Source organism: Budorcas taxicolor, chromosome 5, assembly GCF_023091745.1.
Source record: "Budorcas taxicolor isolate Tak-1 chromosome 5, Takin1.1, whole genome shotgun sequence".
Lineage (NCBI taxonomy): Eukaryota > Metazoa > Chordata > Mammalia > Artiodactyla > Bovidae > Budorcas > Budorcas taxicolor.
Window position 1 is genome coordinate 30,097,450 of NC_068914.1, and position 23,731 is coordinate 30,121,180.

Consider the following 23,731-nt stretch of genomic DNA (forward strand, 5'->3'; position numbering starts at 1 on the left):
CCAGAGTTTGCTCAAATTTATGTCCATTGAGTCGGTGATGCCCTCTAACCATCTGTTCTCTGTCATCCCCTTCTCCTGCCTTCAATCTTTTCCAGCATCAGGGCTTTTCCAATGAGTCGGCTCTTTACAGCAGGTGGCCAAAGTATTGGAGCTTCAGCTTCAGCATCTGTCCTTCCAATGAATATTCAGGGTTGATTTCCTTTAGGATTGACTAGTTTGAACTCCTTGCTGTCCCAGGGATTCTCAAGAGCCTTCTCCAGCACCACAATTTGAAAACATCAATTTGGGAAGTGGTTAAATATCTGTTTCTTTGGGGAGGAACATTGGGATATATAGAGCTTTTTGTTTTCTTCGTTTAATATCCTGAAGTTGCCAAGTTTTCAGTGGTGGCTTTTTGTTTGCCTTTGTGGCTACAACAAACACGGTGGTTTTGTCTTGTTACTATTGGTGTGTCTTTTGACACCTTCCCTTTTCTTGCATCTGGTCTTTACCCCTTCGCTCTATTGTTTCCCCTTTACTCATTTCTTTTGCCTTCCACTTTTGTAAAGTCTCAGCTGTGCTCCTCTCGAGCCTTGACTTTTTTTATTTTTAGTGGAGATAAGAACACTTAACATGAGATCTACCCTCTTAACACCTTTTTAACTGTTCTGTACGGTATTGTTAAATAGGTACAATGTTGTGCAGCATATCTCTGTAACTTATTCTTCTTATAAAATTGAAATGTTATTCCCATCAAATAATAGTTCCCCCATTTCCCCCACCCCCTGTCAAGCACCATCCTGCTCTCTGCTTCTGTGAGTTTGACCTAGATCCTTTGTGTATGTGTTGTCGTGCGGTATCCATCCTTCTGTGACTGGATTATATTAGTTAACATAATGTCCTCCAGGTTCATCACGTTCTTTAAAAAAAAAAAAAAAGCAGAGTTTTCTTCTTTTTAAAGGCTAAATAATATTCCGTTGCATGTTTATATCATGTTGTTCTCTGTCCACTCATCTGTTGATGAACTTCTGGGTTGTTTCTGTGTCTTGGCTACTGTGAATAGTGTTGCTATGAACCTGTGGGTGCAAATGTCTTTTCAAGATCCTGTTTTCAATTCTTTTGGATAAACACCCTGAAGTGGGATTGCTGGATCACTTATGGTAGTTCTGTTTTTAATTTTTGAAGAAGCTCCGTAATGCTTTCTGTAGCGTTCGCACCAATTTACATTCTCATCAGCAGTGCCCGGGGTTCCCTTTTCTCCACCTCCTTGCTGACCTTTAGAAATGTTTATTTTTATTTTTTTTAATAGCTGTGCTAACAGGTGTCAGATCATATCCTGTTGTGGTTTTGATTTGCTTTTCACTGATGATTAATGATGTTGACCCTCTTTTCATGTATCTTATTGGCCATCTGTTTGCCTTCTTTGGAAAAGTGTCTGCTGAGGTTCTCTGCCCATTTTTTATCAGGTTATTTGTTTATTTGCTTTTGCATTGGATGAGTTCCTTACATATTTTGGATATTATTCCATATTATTCCCTTATCTGATATATGATTTATAAATATTTTCTCCCATTCCATAGGTTACCTTTGTGTCGATTATTTCCTTCGCTGAGCAGAAGCTTTTTAGTATACTGTAGTCCCATTTGGCTATCTTTGCTTTTGTGGCTGTGTTTTTGGTGTCATATCTAAGAAATCATTGCCAAGACCAAGTTATAAAGCTTTCCCCTATGTTTCCTTATAGGAGTTTTATAGTTTCAGGTTTTATGTGTAAGTCTTTAATTTATTTTGAGTTGATTTTTGTGTGTGGTATAAGTTAGGGCTCCAGTTTCATTCTTTCTGCCTGTGAATGTCAAGTTTTCCCAGCACCATTTGTTGAAGAGATCACCCTTTTACCATTGCATATTCCTGGCACCTTCATTGACATCATCTGACCATTTATGCGTGGACTTATATCTGGACTGTGTAGTCTGTTCTAGGGCTTAACTTTTACATCCTTTGTTATCCATCCATCAGGCCGTTTGGTGAGCCCATCACTTCTCTTACCCATTTGCATTTTTGTGGATGAATGAGAACTTTTTTTTTTTTTTTGGTCTCAAGGCATGTGGGATCTTAGTTCCCTAACCAGGGATCGACCTGTGCCCCCTGCATTGGCAGCATGGAGTCTTGACCACTAGACCACCAGGGAAGTTCCAGAACTTCCCTATTTTTAAGCCTCCTAGATGCTTAAGACACCAGAGAGTTGAGTCCAAAGTAATACTCACAAGTTGTTGTTATATTTCAGGTCTCTCATATGCAAGCCACACAGTTGGTTTCACACCACCAACTTCACTGACTAGAGCCGGAATGTCTTATTACAATTCCCCAGGTCTTCATGTGCAGCATATGGGAGCATCCCACGGTATCACAGTGAGTATCCGTGCCGGAAGCAGCTCTTTATGCCTGATGGCGGTAGCGACTGGTATAGCGACATGGGAGCTGGTATTGACGCCCTTGGAACTTTACCTTTCTTATTCCTTCAGTTCATCTTAAATTTCTAGAGATCTCCCAACAATTCGATGCCGCATTGTGGTGTTGAAACTAAAATCCTTCTCAGGAGGCAAAAGCTCGACCTTCACTTTCTTTGAAAAATTGCCCTTCATGAAATGTAGTCTGAACTCTGGCCAATGCCGTGATTGAACTCTCGCCAGCTCCTTGCCGTAGCGAATTATTGTTGGCTGCCATCACATCTAAAAGTACTTATTGTCTGCATCTTCACAGTTCGCTGACCCTCAATATTCTTCCTGAAATTAGATTCATTTCTAGTTTCATCCAGAATTTTCTATCCTGAAATTAGAAGGAACCTTATGTGTATCTGGTTCAGACTCTACTTAATGGAGTATTTTCTTTAGAGCTGCCTATGTAGTTGAATAAGAGGCTTGTTGGAAATGTCACTAATAGAGGTTTGAGAACAGGGTAGAATGGAGGGTGTTCCCAGTGAGAGAATCTTGAAAAGAAGAACCCTATTCTAAAAAAAAAAAAGGGTGTGTAAGATATTTCTGAAGCTGTTTTGCTGGTTTGATGAGCTTTACATAAAATCAGGCATTTTTGGTTGAACCATAGCTTTCAGGATATCGAAAACTTGTTTGAGGGATGGAAGGAACTGGAGGCACACAACAGAGAGAAAACATTTCAGGGGAGGATGTGGCAGCTGCTTTTTCATTTTCGGACAGTCTCATTGTCGTTTGGTCAGTGCACATTTCGTAGTGATTTTGTGCAGCCTTTTCCTAGGCGTCAGTGCACGCTCTAGCTTGTTGTTTTCATGATGAGTTTGAAAACCACTGGGGAAGGACAAGGACGTGGCTGGTGTTTTGTCTCCGTGGGTCCGCTTCTGGGCAGCCTTAGCCCCGAGTCAGGCTGGGTTAGGGGTGCGCCTGTATGCCTGGTCTGACCTGCTGTTCCTGTCCTCTCTACAGAGGCCTTCACCGCGGAGAAGCAACAGTCCTGACAAATTCAAACGGCCCACGCCGCCTCCGTCTCCCAACACACAGACCCCCGTCCAGCCACCGCCACCTCCACCTCCGCCACCCATGCAGCCTGCGGTCCCCTCGGCAGCCACCTCGCAGCCTGCCCCCTCGCAACATGCGGTGCACCCTTCCTCCCAGCCTTAACGCATGTGCTTAGTCCAGACCCCACGTGGGGACTCGTTCATACAGTGGAGCCGTCGACTCGACGCCAAAGGCTTCCTTCCCTGGCATATTCGGATCTGACTTATTTGCACTGAGGTTATCTAGGCTTCACTATTCATTGTGTTGTAAATGTGTGTCGGAAACGCAGCCAGTGTTGTGGGTCTACAACACTAAACAGACGACTCTTTTCCATCGGTGTTCTACTTGAATCTACACGTGCGTCCATTCCCTGGCTGGGACCTCGGCTTTTCAACTCTTTGGTAGTTAAGCAGCAGTGTGCAATTTTTCGCTTGGCCCCCAGAGCTTCATTTTCCTGGCTTTTAGGTTTGTAAAATAAAAAGGGATCTCTTTTTTATATTTTTTTCCATGAATTTGCAGAAAATTACTGAGCTGTTATGACTACCCCTCACCCCTCATTATAATGGTGTTTACCAAGCATACCAATAATTCAGCACTACAGTTCAGACCTTTGAAAATCTAGCTCTCAGTATAGACCAGAAAGTTAGCTGGATCAGTGCCCAAGATCATGTTTAATAGAGCTTTCTAACAGATACACTTTGTATGGGGTATGTTCAGTATATCTCAACACCCACATCTCTTGTAAAAGAGGTCACCTGAAGTATTGGCTCACATGGCTGTATCTTTTCCATATACGTGGGATGGATAATTATTGTATATCTAGGTGTGATTCCGTCTTTACCCTTGATGTTAACCTACCCACACTAGCCCCCTCTCCTGTGAGTTGCTAACTACCCACCGGTGGTTGCGATGGCTGATAAGAACGTGCCGTGTGATTTCTGCTGCCAAAGGCAGTGTGATTGTAATAAAAACAGCTATTTTCCCTTTCCATTCTTTACTTGTGTTCCCCTAAAATAGAGTTCAAACAGATATTTTAAAGGTGCAAAAGTACTATTAGAAAATACTGTTTGAAATGAACATTATAGGAATACTTTGGCATAATGGCCACAAAATACTTTATCTCTTAGCAGGAAAGAGCTATAGAGGCAAGTAGCACATTAGCCTTGAGGACTGCTTATTTTGCCCAGTAAAAACAAGTGCAGTGTTCAAAGAAGTATATCCTGAATGCGTTATTTTCATTCATTCAGCACAAATTGTTTGGTTTCACTTTAAAGTGGAACACTGTGAGTCACTCTTTGGAACACCTTTGTTTTGGCTTTTCAGCAGTTACTGTTTTGTACTTTGGTAGTAAAGTGATTTTTACCACCTGTGTTTGCATATTTATATATGCTGTGGACGGAAATAACTTACTAGAGAATGTATATTTTATGATGAGAATGTGTATCTGTTGGATATAATCAGAGAACTGAAAATTAATTTATCCGTAATTTTTAAGAGTCCATGTTTTGTGACTACCACCTCTCATAGCTAGCTCTTTACTGAACACACTCCTAAGTATAAAGAAGCATAACATTGTAGATACTTAATATTGTACAGTAGAGAAACCTCCATTTTTGCCTTCAAATGCATATTTAAGAGTTACAGAATGAGGAAAACTCTTGTTGGCTAATAGTGTTTGACTAGCATCTTAAGAACTTGAGAGTAAAAGCAACAATAGGATTTTTTTTCCCAGCTCTTTCAGTTTCCACCCCCAAACTGAGAGCATCGCTCGTAAGTCTATATAAATTTTATTTATAATGTGTAATATACATAATCATAGTACAGTTCTCAAATATAGGGAAGAAGTTTGGCATTTGATTATTGAGGCTTGAGGTTTTTAATTCAATCAGATGGGGTCCTGTCTAACCTGGGTATTTCACCAATGGCTCACTGTCCATCCTGGCACCTGGCTATTTTGAGGAATTCTGAGAGCAGGCAAACAGGTGTTGCCTGCATGGTACAGTTCTCAGTTTTTCTTAGAGGAGAAATATGGTCTATGTTTACAAGAATTTTCTACAAGACTGTAGGTTTCAGTGCTGTTGGATAGAGGGTCTTGTGCTCAAACAAGAGAGTCTAAAATGTAATGATTTTCCCTCTGCTTGCTAGCAATTTAGTGATCTCCGGAAAGCACAAAAGTTAAAACATTGTCCTATGGTGACTGAGGAGCAAACAGTTCTGATAAATGCTTTCTAGAGACAGGTCCTTAACATTCAGATTTCTATAGGAAGGTGACGCCAGTTTCCCTAGACTAGTCATTTCATCACAAAATAATACACAGCTCCTTCAAATAGCACTTTTTGACTATAAATCTGTTGCCTCTCCCAGTGGACATTCTGGATTGATAGAACAAACACTACTCTTTTGAGCTGATGCCATTTCGGGTTCTGTTTGAGTGTTTTGTAACCCTGTGGGGAGCCTGTCACGCTTGGGCAGTACCTGCTAGGGCGGCTCCTTGCCAGTTGTTTAGTCCCCAAGGACCCCAAAGATTTCCACCTCAAGCACACAGAGGCAAAAGCCCCCTTGTCCACAGGAAGCTGACATACCTGGAGCATGTCTTTTGGGGGCTGGATGCAGTTTCTGCTGTTCCTGTTGCCCACCCGCAACCCTGGACTGACTCCCAGAGGCCTTGGAAGGCAAGTGGGAGGCACAGCAGGTTCAATAGCTTCGTTTTCCTGTCTCACTGACAGAGACCCTGGGCTATCACTGTGCTGCTAATAGAATAAGTACTTGTCGCCAGATGACCATGCCTTTTATACAAAACCAAATTACTTTCCCGAACACCTGATGCCTCTCTGGGCTCTGAACTGCTCTCGGTCATTCAGCATGCTGGCATTCTAGACAGACCTCTAGTGATGTGGCAGATGGTGGAAGTATTTAAGATTTGATTTAACTCACTCCTTTGTTCATTGAAAGGAGGTTGACATTTTGAGCTCCTGAGAGCCTGACCACAACCATGGAATGAATGTGTGACCAGAATGTGGCTTTGACACCAAGTGCTGCTGCTGCCCCTTTGTAATTGGCTTCTCACTGATTTGACCAGAAATAATGGATAATGTGAATTTTTATTAACTGTTCAATTGTAGAAAGATAGAATATGTTATCGCCCTTTGTTAGGTAGACATGAACTTTGCCTGCACGAAGCCTTGCTTGTAGAGGATGCCCTTACAATAAGGCAAGAAAAAGCATAGTAACTTGTGCTTGGAGAGCTCACTATTTTTATCTTATCGATACAGAAGAAATAATTTCTGCATAACTTGATTCTTCTATCTAGTACTTGTATTATAGGTAACCAACACTGATAACTTTGTAGCGATGACTACCAAAGAAATGCATAGTAAAACAACCTTTTATTTCCAAATTACTAAAGAGCCAGCCATTGACGCTGCTACGTGAGTTCCATGCTCAAGAGCCATTGTAAGAGATTAAGGGGTTTTTAGGTTTTGGGGTTTTGTTTTGGTTTTGCTTTTTTGTTGTTGTTAGGGTTTTTTTTTTTTTTTTTTTTAAGTTTCTTTCCTTTTTCTTTCTCTCTCTTTTTTTCTTTTTCAGATAAAACACACACAGCTGTTAGTATAAAGTTATAGGGAGCGTGTTCCAGAGTGCTCAGCAGTTGTGGTTAACTGCCAAGCCCTGGTTGCCTCTCGCTAGGCAATGGAAGGAATCTTCTGTTCATGGTAGTGTGGGTGATGTGTGTGTGCAAGCGTGTGTGTGTGCATTCATGCCTTAACCGGGGTTACTGCTCAACTTTAATTCTTGACCTAGTCTGCACTGTCATCTAGGTTGTATTGTACATCTCGATCTGAACTTCATCCTGGCAAAAACAAAGTTGCAGGCACAACAGCTTGAGAATGCATTCCTCCAGCAGAGTGTTGGAGCAGGTTGGCCCTGAGCCTTCTTTGGACTTTATTTGGAGCTAGGCATGGAAAGCAAAAGTGGACTGTCCCCAGGAAAGACGTCAACAAGGAAGAGGAGAGAGCCAAGCGCTAGCATGACTTTGGCCTCTGCGTATCTGTGCACACTGTATGTCGTTCATAATAGCTTGTCTACAACTTGACTAGGTTGGAGTTCTGCTAATAGTGGCAATCTTGACATTTCTTGGTCAGAATTTAGAGAGATGTAAGACTTCCAATTAATGTCTTATTTACTTCTTTATGTTGATTAGCCTTTGATACATGTGCTGAATCAGAACCTAAATAAAGATAATTTTTTAAAATGAACCTCCTGAGCCTTATACCCTATTTCTTTCTGGTCTTTGAGTCAGAAAATGAATATTGTTTCCCTGTGGCTCCTGATAGACATTCGTCCTGGATTCTGAATACTGAAGGCTGCCTTAGAAAGTGAGCTTAAGAAGAGGAAACAGAAGAGACTGGTACTGCTCTGTTTCTTAATCAGGATGCTGTTTATCTGGATGTACTGAGGTTTTGAAACTACACTGAACTGTGAGTTTATGATCTGTACCATATATATATGTGTTGTATTTCACTTGAAAACCATAAACCTGGGAGATTATGAAAAGGAAAGGAAAACCATACTCATTCTCAAAATGTTACCTATAAACAATAGATACACGTATATACACACACGTGCTAAGTAGCTTCAGTTGTGTCCGACTCTTTTCGACCCTGTGGACTGGTGATCAGTATACTTGAGAGCAAGGACTTGAGTGGATGTGGCTCCGTAGTGCCTTTCTCTTCCTCAGAAAGATAAGATTTCTGGTCTCAGCAAGAGTGAGGAATGAGGAACCTGCATTGTTGGGCTGCATTGTAAGTGGAGGGATGGGTGTCCTGAGTCCAAGCAGTCCACTCTGTTAGGGAACCTTTGCAGCACTGTGAGCACATAACCTGGTTATGTAATTTCGTTACAAACACACACACACACACACACACACACACACACACAAAATATATGTACTCAGTCGCTTCAGTTGTGTCTGACTCTTTATAACCCCATGGACTATAGCCCTCCAGGCCCCTCTGTCCATAGTATTTTCCTGGCAAGAATACTGGAGTGGGTTGCCATGCCCTTCTCCAGGGGATTTTCCCAATCCAGGGATTGAACCTGTGTCTCTTACATCTCCTGCATATAAGGTTGGCTGCTAAGTCGTTTCAGTCGTGTCTGACTCTGTGCAACTCCATAGATGGCAGCCCACCAGGCTCCGCCGTCCCTGGGATTCTCCAGGCAAGAACACTGGAGTGGGTTGCCATTTCCTTCTCCAGTGCATAAAAGTGAAAGTGAAGTCACTGAGTCCTGTCCAACACTCAGCGACCCCATGGACTGCAGCCTACAAGGCTCCTCCATCCATGGGATTTTCCAGGCAAGAGTACTGGAGTGGGGTGCCATCACCTTCTCCGGTAAGGTTGGCAGGTGGGTTCTTTACCACTAGCACCACCTGGGAATCCCGTTTACATTTATGTGCACATACATAGGCAGGCTTGGGAAAATACATTTGGTATATATTTTTAAATCCATCTGTAGGGTTTTCTCTCCCTAGTTGTAGGAAGCATAGTGTTAGGATCAGTTCTAGGTTTGAGTACCAGTTCCTTCACTGGCTCAGATGATAAAGAATCTGCCTGCAATACAGGAGACCCAAGTTCAATCCCTGGGTTGGATAGATCCCCTAACGAAGGAAATGGCTACCCACTCCAGTATTCTTGCCTGGGGAATCCCATTGGCAGAGGAGCCTGGGGGCCTACAGTCCATGGGGTTGCAAAGAGTCGGACACGACTGAGTGACTAAGAAATAATGATAAGAGTTTTCAATTTGGCCGTTTGATGAGTTGACCAAAATCTCGTGGCAGCAAAGTTGTAGTTGTAACTTAAAAATATTGACCAAGAAATTACCCAGGACCTCTGAATTCAGGACTTGGCTTCATTTGCCAGCTTCAGTTTTCTAATCTGCATGTTGGAAATAGCCATTCTTATTTCAGGTAGAATTTGAAGAAAATGGGATTTCAAGCAGAGTACTTTAACATGTAAGTTATAAAACTTAAGCTATATGTGCACTTCTTTTTTTCACGTGGTGCTTCTAAAATTGAAATGGTTTAGAAACTTTTTTGGTGTTTATATAAAACTATAGGTAAATCTGGGCCCTTGCTTTAATGTATAAGCTATTTGAATTAAAAAAATACTTGGGGAAATACAGTTGTTTTCAGTGACAAATGTATTGATACAATTCAGACCCAAACTTTTAAACATTTTCCTAGAAATAGAGGAAGAAGTCAGTGCTTGGTAAATATTTATTGTTCAGTGGCTAAGTCGTGTCCAGCACTTCATGAACCCATGGACTGCAGCATACCATGCTTCCCTGTCCTTCACTCTCTCCCGGAATTTGCTCAAACTCATGTCCATTGAATCAGTGATGCCATCCAACCATCTCATCCTCTGCCACTCCCTTCTCCTCCTGCCCTCAGTGTTTCCCAGCATCAGGGTCTTTTCCAATGAGTCAGCTCTTCACATCAGGTGGCCAAAGTATTGGAGCATCAGCTCCAGCGTCAGTCCTTCCATTGAATATTCAGGACTGATTTCCTTTATGATTGGCTAGTTTGCTGTCAGGTATGGTTTGTGTCGGATGTGTATGTCAACATAGACACTGAGTTTCTGTCCTTTAGAACTTTTTTGTCTTTCATATCTCCTCTAATTTCATATTACATTGAATTCTTTTGGACTAAATGTATTAGCCCTTTTTCTAAAGATCGTATTTTCTGATAGCCTACTAATTTTCTGATACCCTACTAATGATTGAGTGCAACTTGAGAGTCCCTTGGACTGCAAGGAGATCCAACCAGTCCATTCTGAAGGAGATCAGCCCTGGGATTTCTTTGGAAGGAATGATGCTAAAGCTGAAACTCCAGTACTTTGGCCACCTCATGCGAAGAGTTGACTCATTGGAAAAGACCCTGATACTGGGAGGGATTGGGGGCAGGAGGAGAAGGGGACGATAGAGGATGAGATGGCTGAATGGCATCACGGACTCGATAGACGTGAATCTGAGTGAACTCTGGGAGTTGGTGATGGACAGGGAGGCCTGGGGTGCTGCAATTCATGGGGTCACAAAGAGTCGGACACGACTGAGCGACTGAACTGAACTGAACTGAATTATCCTAAGGGATTCCCTGGTAGCTCAGCTGGTAAAGAATCTGCCTGCAATGCATGAGACCCCAGTTCGATTCCTGGGTCTGGAAGATCCACTGGAGAAGGGATAGGCTACCCACTCCAGTGTTCTTGGGCTTCCCTAGTGGCTCAGCTGGTAAAGAATCTGGCTACAATGCGGGAGACCTGGGTTCAGTCCCTGGGTTGGGAAGATCCCCTGGAGAAGGAAATGGCTATCCACTGCAGTATTCTGGCCTGAAGAATGCCATAGACTATATATATAGTCCATGGGGTTGCAAAGAGTCAAACATGACTGAGTGACTTTCACTTTCAATTATCCCCAAAAGAGATCTGAGTCATTAATCTGAAGATTTTTCATATTAAAAATCAAGAAAGAAAAGACCAGACTCAGAAGTGAAACAGATGATAGGATTAGTAGACAAGGATGTGAAAACAGCCATTATAAACATTCTTCCCGGGTTCTGGAAGGCAGACTACATGAGCGTGATGAAGAAAATGAAACATATAAAAAAGATTCCAATTGAACTTCTAGAGAAAAACAATACAGTATCTGAAATATGTAAAGCAACAAAAACTTGTCTTCACTCTTTTGTGGGTTGTATTTATGCTCTTGAAATGTTCCTTTGAAAGGCAACTGCTGAAATTCAAGTTAAGTCCAGTTAACCTACTTTTCTTCCACCCCTCTCACCTGAGATGGCTTTGTCTGGGTGCTGGTTAAATGCTTTTGGGAAATTAGTAACCTTGGGAACTGCCTGACTACTGCTGTTCATCACTTTAAAGCTGGGCATGAAACCTGAGATATACCGTAGCTAGGTGGAGTGAAAAGTGTCCTGTGAGTTCAGGTCTGGTCTAAATTCAGTTTTCTGGGTTTTGGCTTCCTCACCTGTAAAATAAGAATGAGAATGTATTACCAAGTCCGAGCTCGTACTTCTTACCGAACGACAGGCCAGTGAATCAAGAGACAAGGTGTTGAGGCAAGGAACAACAACTTTATCTGGAAAGCCAGCAAACTGAGAAGATGGTGGACTCATGTCCCAGACAACCATGTTACCTGAGATAGAAAGGGAGGGATGTGGGGTAAGGGGGTTGGTTGGTTGTTGCAAACTATTTGGTGTCCAGAATCCTTTGTTCTTGCAGCTGTCCATGTAGGTCAGGTCACTGCTGTTCCTGTAAACCTCCAACAACACAAATATTCTCTATTCTGCAACTTTTCATCTCTCTATGATGAGAAAAGTGTTATACCTTTAAAGGTCAAAGCCTTGAGAATGGGCTTTCCTATATATTTCAGGCTGCAGATAACATTATTTTTATAGAAGATGGAGAACCAGCATGAGTAAGCATAGGCAACAGAGCCCAAGGGTTTAAGCTAAAGGAATAGACTGGTGTGGAGTCAGATTTGTTCTCTGTTACAAATGGAATTGTTGGGATCCAGTGAACATTGTTAAAACTTGGGAGAATATGTCTTCATGTTGTCACTTCTTAACTGTTTCTAGTATTTCGTTCATTCTTGTTGTTCGGTCGCTCAGTCGTGTCTGACTCTTTGCGACCCCAGGGACTGTAGCATGCCAGGCTTCCCTGTCCTCTGGTGGCCCAGTGGTTAGGGCTCTGCACTTCCACTGCAGAGGGGCCTGGGTTTCAATCCCTGGTCTGGAAACTAAGATCCTGCATGCCGCATGGTGCAGTCAAACGGGGGAAAAAAGTTAAACCATAATTTAATCCATTTAAGGCCTTTTGAAGATAAAACTAGGGTTCAGCTGACAGGGTACTTTCAGTCTTCCACAGAGTCTTATGTTTCCAGCTCCTCACTGATGTTCTAAGGAACATAGGAATGAAATTTGTGCCATGTGCTGAAGCCTCGGCAGATGACCCTATTTCTCAAGACAACAGAACTGTAATCTATGTTGAAATAACCTTCCTAGAATGTCCTTTGTCCCTTTTCACACCATCTCCCAAGACCCAGCAACAGTTTTCTCTTTAATCAGTAGATAATTTTCATGATCCACCTGGAAGTTTGCTTCTTCCCTAGTCACCTCCCTCACCCCCACTGGGCAGCTACTGATCTGTTTTGTGTCCCTATGATGGCCACCCTGTGTTTGATGAGGGGTGCTGGCAAGGTGTGTGAGGGATCTCAGTAACACGAGGTGAGCCAGGGAGTGTGACGCATTGCATCCAGTCTGCTACAGGTGGCCTGGGGGCTAAATAACCTCTAACCACCTGGTCCCACCACTTCATGGCAAATAGATGGGGGAAAAGTGAAAACAGTGACCAATTTTACTTTCCTGGGCTCCAAAATCACTGGGGACAGTGACTGTAACCACAAAATTAGAAGATGCTTACTCCTTGGAAGGAAAGCTATGACAAACCTAGACAGAGTATTAAAAAGCAGAGACGTCACTTTGCCGACAAAGGTCCAGATAGTCAAAGCTATGGTTTTTCCAGTAGTCATGCATTAATGTGAGAGTTGGACCATAAAGAAGGCTGAGCACTGGAGAATTGATGCTTTTGAATTGTGCTAGAGAAGACTCTTTAGAATCCCTTGGACAGCAAGGAGATCAAACCAGTCAATTGTAAAAGAAATCAATCCTGAATATTTATTGAAAGGACTGATGCTGAAGCTGAAGCTCCAATACTTTGGCCACCTGATGCAAAAAGCAGACTCATTGGAAAAGACCCTGATGCTGGGAAAGATTGAAGGCAGGAGAAGGGGAATGACAGAGGATGATATGGTTGGATGGCATCACCGACTCAGTGTACCTAAGTTTGAGGAAATTCCAGGAGATAATGAAGGACAGAACAGAGGAGTCTGGTGTGCTACAGTTCATGGGGTCACAAAGAGTTAGTTGGACTTGCCTTAGAGAATGAACAACAAAAATCATTTGATTTGGCCCAAGTATGCATGAAAAACATTTTCCCCCCAAACTGGAGAGATGTAATGTGGGGTTTTTTTTTTAATTAATTATTTATTTATTTGGTTGCCCCAGGTTTTAGTTGCGGCAAGCAGGATCTTTAGTTGCAGCATGTGGGATCTAGTTCCCTGATCAGGGATCAAACCCAGGACCCCTGCATTGGGCATGTGGAGTCTTAGCCACTGGGCCAACAGGGAAGTCCCTGTAATGTGTTTTATCTTCCTTTTTTCTCTTTTTCCCCAGCTTCATTGAAAAGTAACTGACCCATCACATGGTGTAAGTTTAATATATATTTCATAATGATGTCCACAATAAGGTTGGTGAACACATTGTCACCTCACAGAGTTACTTACAGTTTATGAAATTTGGAATACCCTTGGATTTATAATAAGGGAGATTTTTCTTTTTAAAAAAATCCAGATTTCTGATTACTCAAAAAATAAGAGCTCAGCAGGGCCTCGCCCCTCCATCACTCAGTCAGCCAGGCTGAGCAGAAGCTATGCCCAGGGTGCAGAGAACATCTGCCCCTTCAGAGCCATGGTGCACCCTGCAGGCTTTGAGTTTCTGAACCCCTGGCATAAGGTCCTCTAGGAATGAAGGCTAGAGCTTGTGTGTGTACATAAGAAAGGAGGGGAAAGAGTAGGAGAGTGAATGAGAAGTGAAAATTGAAGCCCTGTTTGGAGAGAGGCTTACACCAGAAGCTCCCAGCAGAAGTCCAGCTAATAGAAGGTGGTTTGTAGACGCAGAGTGGACTCTGGGAAATTAGTCTTTTATTTATTTATGTGTGTGTTTTTGGCTGCACTGGGTCTTTGTCGTGGTGCGCGAGCTCTCTAGTTGCAATGCATGGGCTCAGCAGTTGGCACAGGCAGGCATCTTACCCTGTAATATGTGGGATCTTAGTTCCCTGACCAGGGATTGAATCCACATTCCCTGCACTGGAAAGTGGATTCTCTACCACTGGGCCAACAAGGAAGTCTCAAGATATCAGTCTTGCTTGTGAGCCTCATAGGGAAGATTAGACAGGATTTGAGAAGATATGAAAGTATTCCTGGATTCTCTTAGCTGTGGTGCCATCTAATTTGCCCCTTGCTCTCTCCAAATACAACAGACAGCATGGTTTCAGCAGGCTGAGGAGGAGGATGTGCCCGTGGATGAAGAACTGTAGAGGAGATGAGAAGTGTAACTGTCTGCCTTCTGGGAGAATAAGCCTTGGTTTGTATTGCTTACCAATGGTCATGGTGTAAATTCTCCCCACTGTGGCTGATTTCAAGTCAGCAATGTGAAGTCACTAAACTTGGAGAGAGAGGTACAATAGTAACACCGTTATATGGTATTTCTACTGTACAGATATATTAGGGGTTCAGTTCAATTCAGTCACTCAGTCGTGTCCGACTCTTTGCGACCCCATGAATTGCAGCACGCCAGGCCTCCCTGTTCATCACCAACTCTGAGTTCACCCAGATTCACGTCCATCGAGTCAGTGATGCCATCCAGCCATCTCATCCTCTGTTGTCCCCTTCTCCTCCTCCCCCCAATCCCTCCCAGCATCAGAGTCCTTTCCAATGAGTCAACTCTTCACATGAGGTGGCCAAAGTACTGGAGTTTCAGTTTCAGCATCATTCCCTCCAAGGAAATCCCAGGGCTGATCTCCTTCAGAATGGACTGGTTGGATCTCCTTGCAGTCCAAGGGACTCTCAAGAGTCTTCTCCAACACCATAGTTCAAAAGGTAACTAACCTTAAATACATAATAATAGTAAAATTATGCTGAAGCTGAAGCTCCAATACTTTGGCCACCTGATGCGAAGAGCCGACTCCTTGGAAAAGACCCTGATGCTGGGAAAGGTTGAGGACAGGAGGAGGAGAAGGGGGCGACAGAGGATGAGAGCGTTGGATGGCGTTACCAGGTCAAGGGACATGAGTTTGAGCAAACTCTGGGAGAGAATGGAGGACCCGGAAGCCTGGCATGCTGCTGTCCATGGGGTTACAGAGTTGGACATGGCTTAGCGACTGAACAACAACAAATAGTGAAATAGAGTAAAACAATTAGGAAGCGGGGTGGTTTGAGTATTTGTTACCTATGTGTTTTTTTTAACCTATGAGTTTTGTGGTGTGGGGGCGCCTAGGGCACCTTAGTTCCCCCGCAAGGGATCAAATCCATGCCCCTGCAGTGGAAGCACCGAGTCCTAACTACTGGGCCACAGGGAAGTCCCTTAATCTGTTTTTAATACAATCTTTTATCTTAAATAATTGTATTCTAATAGTGTCTGTGTTTAACAACCAGCTCACAAAGTTCCTGGCAGTTGAACAGTCAACTCTCTTGAGACTTTTGCGCTTGGTCTATGATACCTCTGGCCCAAAGGTCAGAGGAGGCTCCTGTATCAGTGTTTACAAGTCCCATTGCAAGGGGTGATGGGAGAGGAAATGATTTATTTGGGGGCTCTCAAACCCCAAACACAGGTGCAAGCACCGAGAAAGGCTGGATCTGGAATTGGCAGAGGACAGAAGGTTGAGGCTGAGACTCCCTTTGGAATCTCAAGGCAGCTGCGGCAGCTGCCCTTGTGGGAAAGATCCCAAGATTAGACCCAGGCACACTGGCCTCAGTCACACTCAGGTGGCACAGTCTCTGCACTCTGTTTTCCCTGCGCTCTGCCTTTACCTTCCCTCCCCACCATCCTAAGTTTCAGGGGGGACAGGAGATTGGAACTTCATTCTGCAGAAGCAGGGCCAGAGGTGCTGAGGAGCTCTGCAGGGGGTACGGGTTGTCCCTTGGCTGTACTTGAGACTGGCCTCCCCTCATCCTGTTCCTCTCTGTCTGGGTCAGACAATAAACTGAGCACCACACGTAAAATTTAAATAACTTGCCCAGGGCTTCCCTGAAAGCTCCGTGGTAAAGAATCTTCCTGCCAACGCAGGAGACATGGGTTCGATCCATGCTCTGCGACAAGAGAAGGCACTGCCATGAGAAGACCAAGCACTGCCACAGAGAGTGGCCCCTGCTCCTGGCAGCTAGAGACAAGCAGCGAAGGCTCAGCACAGCCAAAAATACATAAATAAATTTTTTTTACAATAAATAGCTTGCCCAGAATCATACAGTAAGTGGCAAGGCCAGACCGTCCAGAGCATGCAATCTTCACAACTTGATGGAAAAGAAATGTGGCAATTGGGTGGGTGTATCTTTCCTAATGACAAGAAATTCCAGAGCAGTGGTCGTTTGCAGCTGCTAAAAATCCTTGGGGGAGATGTTGGGAATATGAGAGCAGAGAAGTGGGGTTGGGGTTGGGGGTGTTGGTTCAGATTGGAGTGAAGGGAAGCCTATGAACATTGTTTGGTACGCCATTCATCTGTGTGTTTAGGTGTGGGGTGGGTAGAGGGAACTGGGCTCTCAGAAACAGAGAGGCCTCCTCACTCCACTTCCAGTAGAGCACCCAAGAGACCAAGGCCACCTAGATCAAAGGAGAAGTGGATCGAACACCCCCTGGATAGCTGATGTTAAAGGATTATTGTTAATTTTGTTTTCCTATTTAAAATTTTCTATTAGAGTACAGTTGCTTTACAATGTTGTATTAGTTTCTGCTGATCAGCAAAGTGAATCAGCCACATGTTTATATATATATATCCTCTCTTTTTTGGATTTTCTTCCTATATTGTTGATTTCTTTTCCAGCTGTGATAATGGTATTATATAGCTATTTCCCTTTTTTTTTTTTTTAAGTTTTTATTTTAGCCGATGACTATTTCCCATAGAACCTTGGTCCCAGATCCAAGAGAAATATCAGGACCCTGGAATGAAGGTGCTGGAGAGGGCCACAGAAACAGAACTCCATCCAGGAAAGATTCCAGATTCACCAGGAGATCTTTCTCAGGGCTATGGGTGGGTTAATTACTTGGGGGAGTTTTGCCCTTAAACATTAAGTTCAGAGCCTTACTCAGCAGAGCCATCAGAGATAGGGTTGCCTGAGAGGTCACAAAGTATATTAGCAAAAGGGCAAAATTCCAAGCCACAGAAGATGCCGTTTAGAGACAGACTAACTCTTGCCTGACTCATGACTTCATGGAAGTTCCTAAATCTCTCTATAATTTTCTTTGTTTTCTATTTCTTATTTACATATAAGATACATTCATCCTATTTCTTATCTGTAAATATTTCTAAAAGATCTGTGTCTTTTTGAAGTTTATTTATACTTACTGATGCAATGATATGATATTTGGATTCTCTTTAAAACAGCTCATGGGGGTTAGGCAGGTTGATGTGTGTATAGAGAAAACAGGATCGGGAGGATACTGAATTTGGTGATGGATACCTGAGAGTTTGTTATACTATACTCTTGTATGTTTGAGATTTTCATAGTAAATTTTTCAGAAATACAAGGGAGGGGATCAAGAGATTTTAAGGATAGACAGGAGGAAGGGCAGGCATCTCAGGAAACACGGTTCTGGAGATGCCACTGAAGAAAATTCTGATTTTTGCAGGAAGGCAGGAGTATTCTGTACCCCACCCTCCAATGTGAGAAACCTGGGGGGAAGTTGCTTTGAACTGAGTGTGAGTTTCTGGGTTTGGGACTTGTGGACTCTGGGCAACTAGCTTGGAGTGACTGATAACCTAATGAAATTCATCACACAAGGATGTCCTCTTCTTTTTTCCCATTTTGTTCTCATATCCATATTTCCGCAGAAAGCAGGGCTGGCTGGTGTGGTGGGGCTTCTGTTCTGCTGGAGAAAGGCCATAGCTTGCAGGTGTGCTGGGGAGTTCTCATTTTTTCAGTCAAGATGTAAGGTTGCTGTCATTACATTTGGGGTTAGCCTTATGGAACTTTGGGACCATAAGAGTGTTGGGATAAATTCATGTAGTTTGGGAGTCCTGAAGAAAGCACATTTGTAATAAGGTTTCTAAAGAGACAATCTGTACCTGATTGTTAAGTGAGACTCCCATTAGAACACCTGGGCTTATGACTAGATTAGGGCAAGGAAATCAGTGGGCTTCCTTTTACTTTGGCTTTTCAATCTCTTTGTGGGACTGTGAGTGTCAACTTCTGGTTGCTTTTATTTAATTAATTTATTTTTTGACTGAACCATGCGGCATGTGGGATCTTAGTTTCCAGACCAGGGATTGAACCTGGGCCCCCTGCATTGGAAGCAGAGTCTTAACCACTGGATTTCCAGGGAAGCCCCTGTAGGTGCTTTTTTAAGTTGCTGAACTTTCCCTGTGGTGGGTGTTTGTGACTCATTGTATAAGCCTTTCAGGTTATATAACATATGACCACAGGTTGGGTAGCACAGCTGGGCATAAATTAAGGTGAGATGCAGAATAAAGGGTTAGTCCTCTGAGAGTCCAGCTCTGAAGTATCTTAATATCAAGTCTGACCAGCTTCATACCTCGGAAGCAGCTTCTGTCGTGTCCCACTAGCCCCAGGTCAGTACTTAAGAATAGTCATTTAAAAGATCTAAATGGCCACATGGGTGTGGATAGCATATGTCTGATACTCTGAGCTTCTTCTCTGAAGGGATCATCACAGATTTAGTGTTGGCTGTTAAATCAAATGGTTTAATAAAACTAAATGTACAGGATTTTAGGGTGGGAAGAAAGCTCTTAAATTCTCTACTCTGCTCCTAGTTTCCCCCAAGGTTACATTTTGTTCATGTGATTGGGTGGGAGTTTGGGACAGTGACATTGAGCCATGGAATCAGCGAAAGTTTGGTTAGACTCTACGTCCCCAGATTTCTAGCCACCTTCCTCCCTGGTGGCTCAGACAGTAAAAAAATCTGCTTGCAATGCAGGAGACCTGGGTTCGATCCCTGGATTGAGGAGATCTCCTGGAGAAGGGAATGGCTACCCACTCCAGTATTCTTGCCTGGAGAATTCCATGGACAGAGGAACCTAGCGGGCTTCAGTCTATGGGGTCACAAAGAGTTGTATACGACTGAGTGACTACCATTTTTACTTTCCTCTTCTGAGGAACCCTGTCTTCAAATTCCATTCCCTCATCTGAAGTATTTGGCTTCAGATCCTTGGTTTCCTTGATCCTAAAGAAAATACTTTAACATTAGCTCATCTCCAGAGCTGATTTACCAGATGGCAATTCTAATAGCTTAAAAGGGAAAAGGAATGGTTTTATTTGTGAAACAATTAAAAACCAAGTGCTCTTTAATGTTAATTACTCTCTCTGTGTTAGGAAAACAAGTGCCTTAAATTGTCATTAAGATCCTCAGTTGTTAAACAAGTTTTATTACCATTTAGATGAAGTGCACATTATTCAGGCTATTGGCTTTTTAAAACTGCATTCAGCGTCTCTCTCCAAAGGTTAGGTGTGAAATGCCCTTCAAACCTGAGCCCCAGGTGATATATATGCTAGCTGCTGCTGCTGCTAAGTCACGTCAGTCGTGTCTGACTCTGTGAGACCCCGTGGACGGCAGCCCACCAGGCTCCCCCGTCCCTGGGATTCTCCAGGCAAGACCACTGGAGTGGGTTGCCAGTTCCTTCTCCAATGCATGAAAATGAAAAGTGAAAGTGAAGTCTCTCAGTCGTGTCCGACCCTCAGAGAGCCCATGGACTACAGCCTTCCAGGCTCCTCCGTCCATGGGATTTTCCAGGCAAGAGTACTGGAGTGGGGTACCATCTATAGCTTGGATCAGCCTATTTATGTCTCTGATGAAAAGTTCAGTCGGTGTTTAAAAAGGGTGCTGGTGCTCATCTGATTGACCTCTCTGATCAGCTGGTGTGAGGTGTGGCTCTTCTCTCCTTTTTTCTTTGCATCAAAACATACGCTTTGTGGGAATTCCCTCGCAGTCCAGTGATTAGGACTCTACACTTTCACCATAGAGGGTGTGGGTTCAATCTCTGGTTGGGGAACTAAGGTACCACAATCGGCATGGCATGGCCAAATTTTAAAAAGTCGCTCAGTCACCCCATGGACTATAAAGTTCATGGAATTCTCTAGGCCAGACTACTGGAATGGGTAGCCTTTCCCTTCTCCAGGGAATCTTCGCAACCCAGGGATCAAACCGAGATCACCTGCATTGCAGGTGGATTCTTTACCAGCTGAGCCACAAGGAAAGCCCACTGTTGTAGCTACCCATGTATATTTTGAAAACAAAGGTGAGAGACTAGGCATTTGTACCTGAGTGCCTGATTAGATATTGGATCTTATATTTAGATCCTTGGACAGTTTGCATAACCAACCAGAGCCCATTTTCTCATCTACATAGAGCTATGTGGAATAAATATCTTACTGTAGATGAAGCTCTTAGTTCAGGAACTTAGAACTTAGGACCAGTTAAACCCTCAGTATATGAGAACGGGTATTAAACATTTCTGCATTCCATGACTTTACCACTCTAGTATTGTCAATCATATTAAGTTCTAATGATAGACATCAACCTAACTTCTTCTCATAGCTCCAAGTTTTCCTTTTTTAATGTTTTCTTTCTGAAAATGCAACTTAAAGCTCTTTACAATCAGCAAAAATCAAGACCAGGAGCTGACTGTGGCTCAGACCATGAACTCCTTATTGTCAAATTCAGACTTAAATTGAAGAAAATAGGGAAAACCATTAGACCATTCAGGTATGACATAATCAAATCCCTTACGATTCTACAGTGTAAGTGACAAATAGATTCAAGGAATTAGATCTGATAGAGTGCCTGAAGAGCTATGGATGGATGTTCATGACATTGTATAGGAGGCAGTGATCAAGACCATCCCCCCAGAAAAGGAATACAAAAAGGCAAAATGGTTGTCTGAGAAGGCCTTACAAATAGCTGAGAAAAGAGAAGCTAAAGGCAAAGGAAAAAAGGCAATATATACCCATCAGAATGCAGAGTTCCAAAGAACAGCAAAGAGAGATAAGAAAGCCTTCCTCGGTGATCAATGCAAAAAAATAGAGGAAAGCAATAGAATGGGAAGGACTAGAGATCTCTTCAAGAAAATCAGAGATACCAAGGGAACATTTCATGCAAAGATGGGCTCAATAAAGGACAGAAATGGTATGGACCTAAAGAAGCAGAAGATATTAAGAAGAGGTGGCAAGAATACACAGAAGAGCTATACAAAAAAGATCTTCATGACCCAGATAACCACGATGGTGTGATCACTCACCTAGGGTCAGACATCCTGGAATGTGAAGTCAGGGGGCCTTAGGAAGCATCACTATGAACAAAGCTAGTGGAGGTGATGGAATTCCAGCTGAGCTATTTCAAGTCCTAAATGATGATGCTGTGGAAGTGCTGCACTCAATATGCCAGCAAATCCGGAAAACTCAGCAGTAGCCTCAAGACTAGAAAAGGTCAGTTTTCATTCCCAATCCCAAAGATAGGCAATGCCAAAGAATGTTCAAACTACTGCACAATTGCACTCATCTCACACACTAGCAAAGTAATGCTCAAAATTCTCCAAGTGAGGTGTCAACAGTACATGAACTGAGAACTTCCAGATGTTCAAGCTGGATTTAAAAAAGGCAGAGGAACCAGAGATCAAATTGCCAACATCCATCGGATCAAGAAAGTAAGAGAGTTCCAGAAAAACATCTACTACTGCTTTATTGACTATGCCAAAGCCTTTGACTGTCTGGATCACAACAAACTGGAAAATTCTCTAAGAGATGGGAATACTGGACCACCTGACCTGCCTCCTGAGAAATCTGTATTCAGGTCAAGAAACAACAGTTTGAACCGGACATGGAACAACAGACTGGTTCCAAATTGGGAAAGAAGTACGTCAAGGCTGTATATTGTCACCCTGTTTATTTAACTTAGATGCAGAGTACATCATGAAAAATACTGGACTGGATGAAGCACAAGCTGGGATCAAGATTGCTGGGAGAAATATCAATAACCTCAGATATGCAGATGACACCACCCTTATGGCAGAAAGCAAAGAAGAACTCAAGAGCTTCTTGGTGAAAGTGAAAAAGCTGGCTTAAAACTCAGCATTCAGAAAACTAAGATCATGGCATCTGGTCCCATCACTTCATTGCAAATAGATGGGGAAACAGTGGAAACAGTGGCTGACTTTATTTTTGGGGGCTCCAAAATCACTGCAGATGGTGACTGCAGCCATGAAATTAAAAGATGCTTGCTCCTTGAAAGAAAAGTTATGACCAACCTAGACAGCATATTAAAAAGCAGAGACACTACTTTGCCAACAACGGTCCGTCTAGTCAAGGCTATGGTTTTTCCAGTAGTCATGTATGAATGTGAGAGTTGGACTATAAAGAAACCTGAGCACCGAAGAACTGATGCTTTTGAACTGTGGTGTTGAAGAAGACTCTTGAGAGTCCCTTGGACTGCAAGGGGACCAAACCAGTCAATCCTAAAGGAAATCAGTGTTGAATATTCATTGAAAGGACTGATATGAAGCTGAAATTCCAATATGGTCACCTGATGCGAAGAATTGAACCAGGAATAAGAAATGGGTGTTAGAAGTATTTAAGTTTATGTGACATGGGTTACGCTAAAATAAATAAAATAAAGGAATTTGCGAAGGGAAGGTGGCTTGAGGTACACTTCTATTATATATTTATTTTGTGGAAAGCCCTGACAATTCAAAAATACCCCCTCTCATCTCTCCTAGTGTTAAATTTTCCTTGTTGGTTCCTAAGGGTTAAGAGCTGTGATATGCGAGGCAGAAATCTTATCCCTGGGAAGGAGCCAGTTCTCTGACTAGAGTGGGGTGTGTTGGAAAGAGCATAAACTGGATTTTGGAAGACAGTTTCAGGTCTTGTTTGGCCACTTGCTCTGGCCCTGGATCAGTTCCTCAGCATCTCTTGGCATCAAGCATCTAGCTATGTGCCTAGCACATAGGAAGCACTTACAAGCTCCTTATCTTTCTGTATCTTACCAACTCAAATTGCCTAAACCACACATCTAATGCTTCCTTGGCTTCTTGTAGTCTTTCCCACCCAGTTCCAGCCAGGCGATAAGTCTGACCAGTTTTACCTGCTAAATGCTGCTGAATCCTGCTTATCCTCCCCACCCCTGCCCCAGGTCAGTTCAGCCCGTATTGTTCACTGGATTCTTGTAGGAAATCGTTACTCTGTGCTGGCCACAGGTCCTGCTCCGATAACCATCTCTCACTCCTGCTAAGAATAGGAGAATTAGCCAGATCTTGCCTATAAAAGAATAAAAATAGCAAGCAATCTTATCATTCTTACTCTGTGCTCTTCTATTGATAAAGGTTTCGTGT

At 43.0% G+C, this 23,731-nt stretch overlaps 1 protein-coding gene across 1 annotated transcript in view; it reads left to right on the top strand.

Annotated features, from left to right (window-relative positions):
• The window catches only part of CCDC6 (coiled-coil domain containing 6), a 110,008-nt gene extending 102,286 nt beyond the window's left edge, over positions 1-7,722 (top strand). The window contains exons 8-9 of the mRNA XM_052639672.1: positions 2,261-2,385; positions 3,432-7,722. Of these exons, the coding sequence (XP_052495632.1) occupies positions 2,261-2,385; positions 3,432-3,626 (320 nt within the window). The 3' untranslated portion in view covers positions 3,627-7,722. The remainder of the gene's footprint in view (positions 1-2,260; positions 2,386-3,431) is intronic.
• Positions 7,723-23,731: the final 16,009 nt, after the last annotated feature.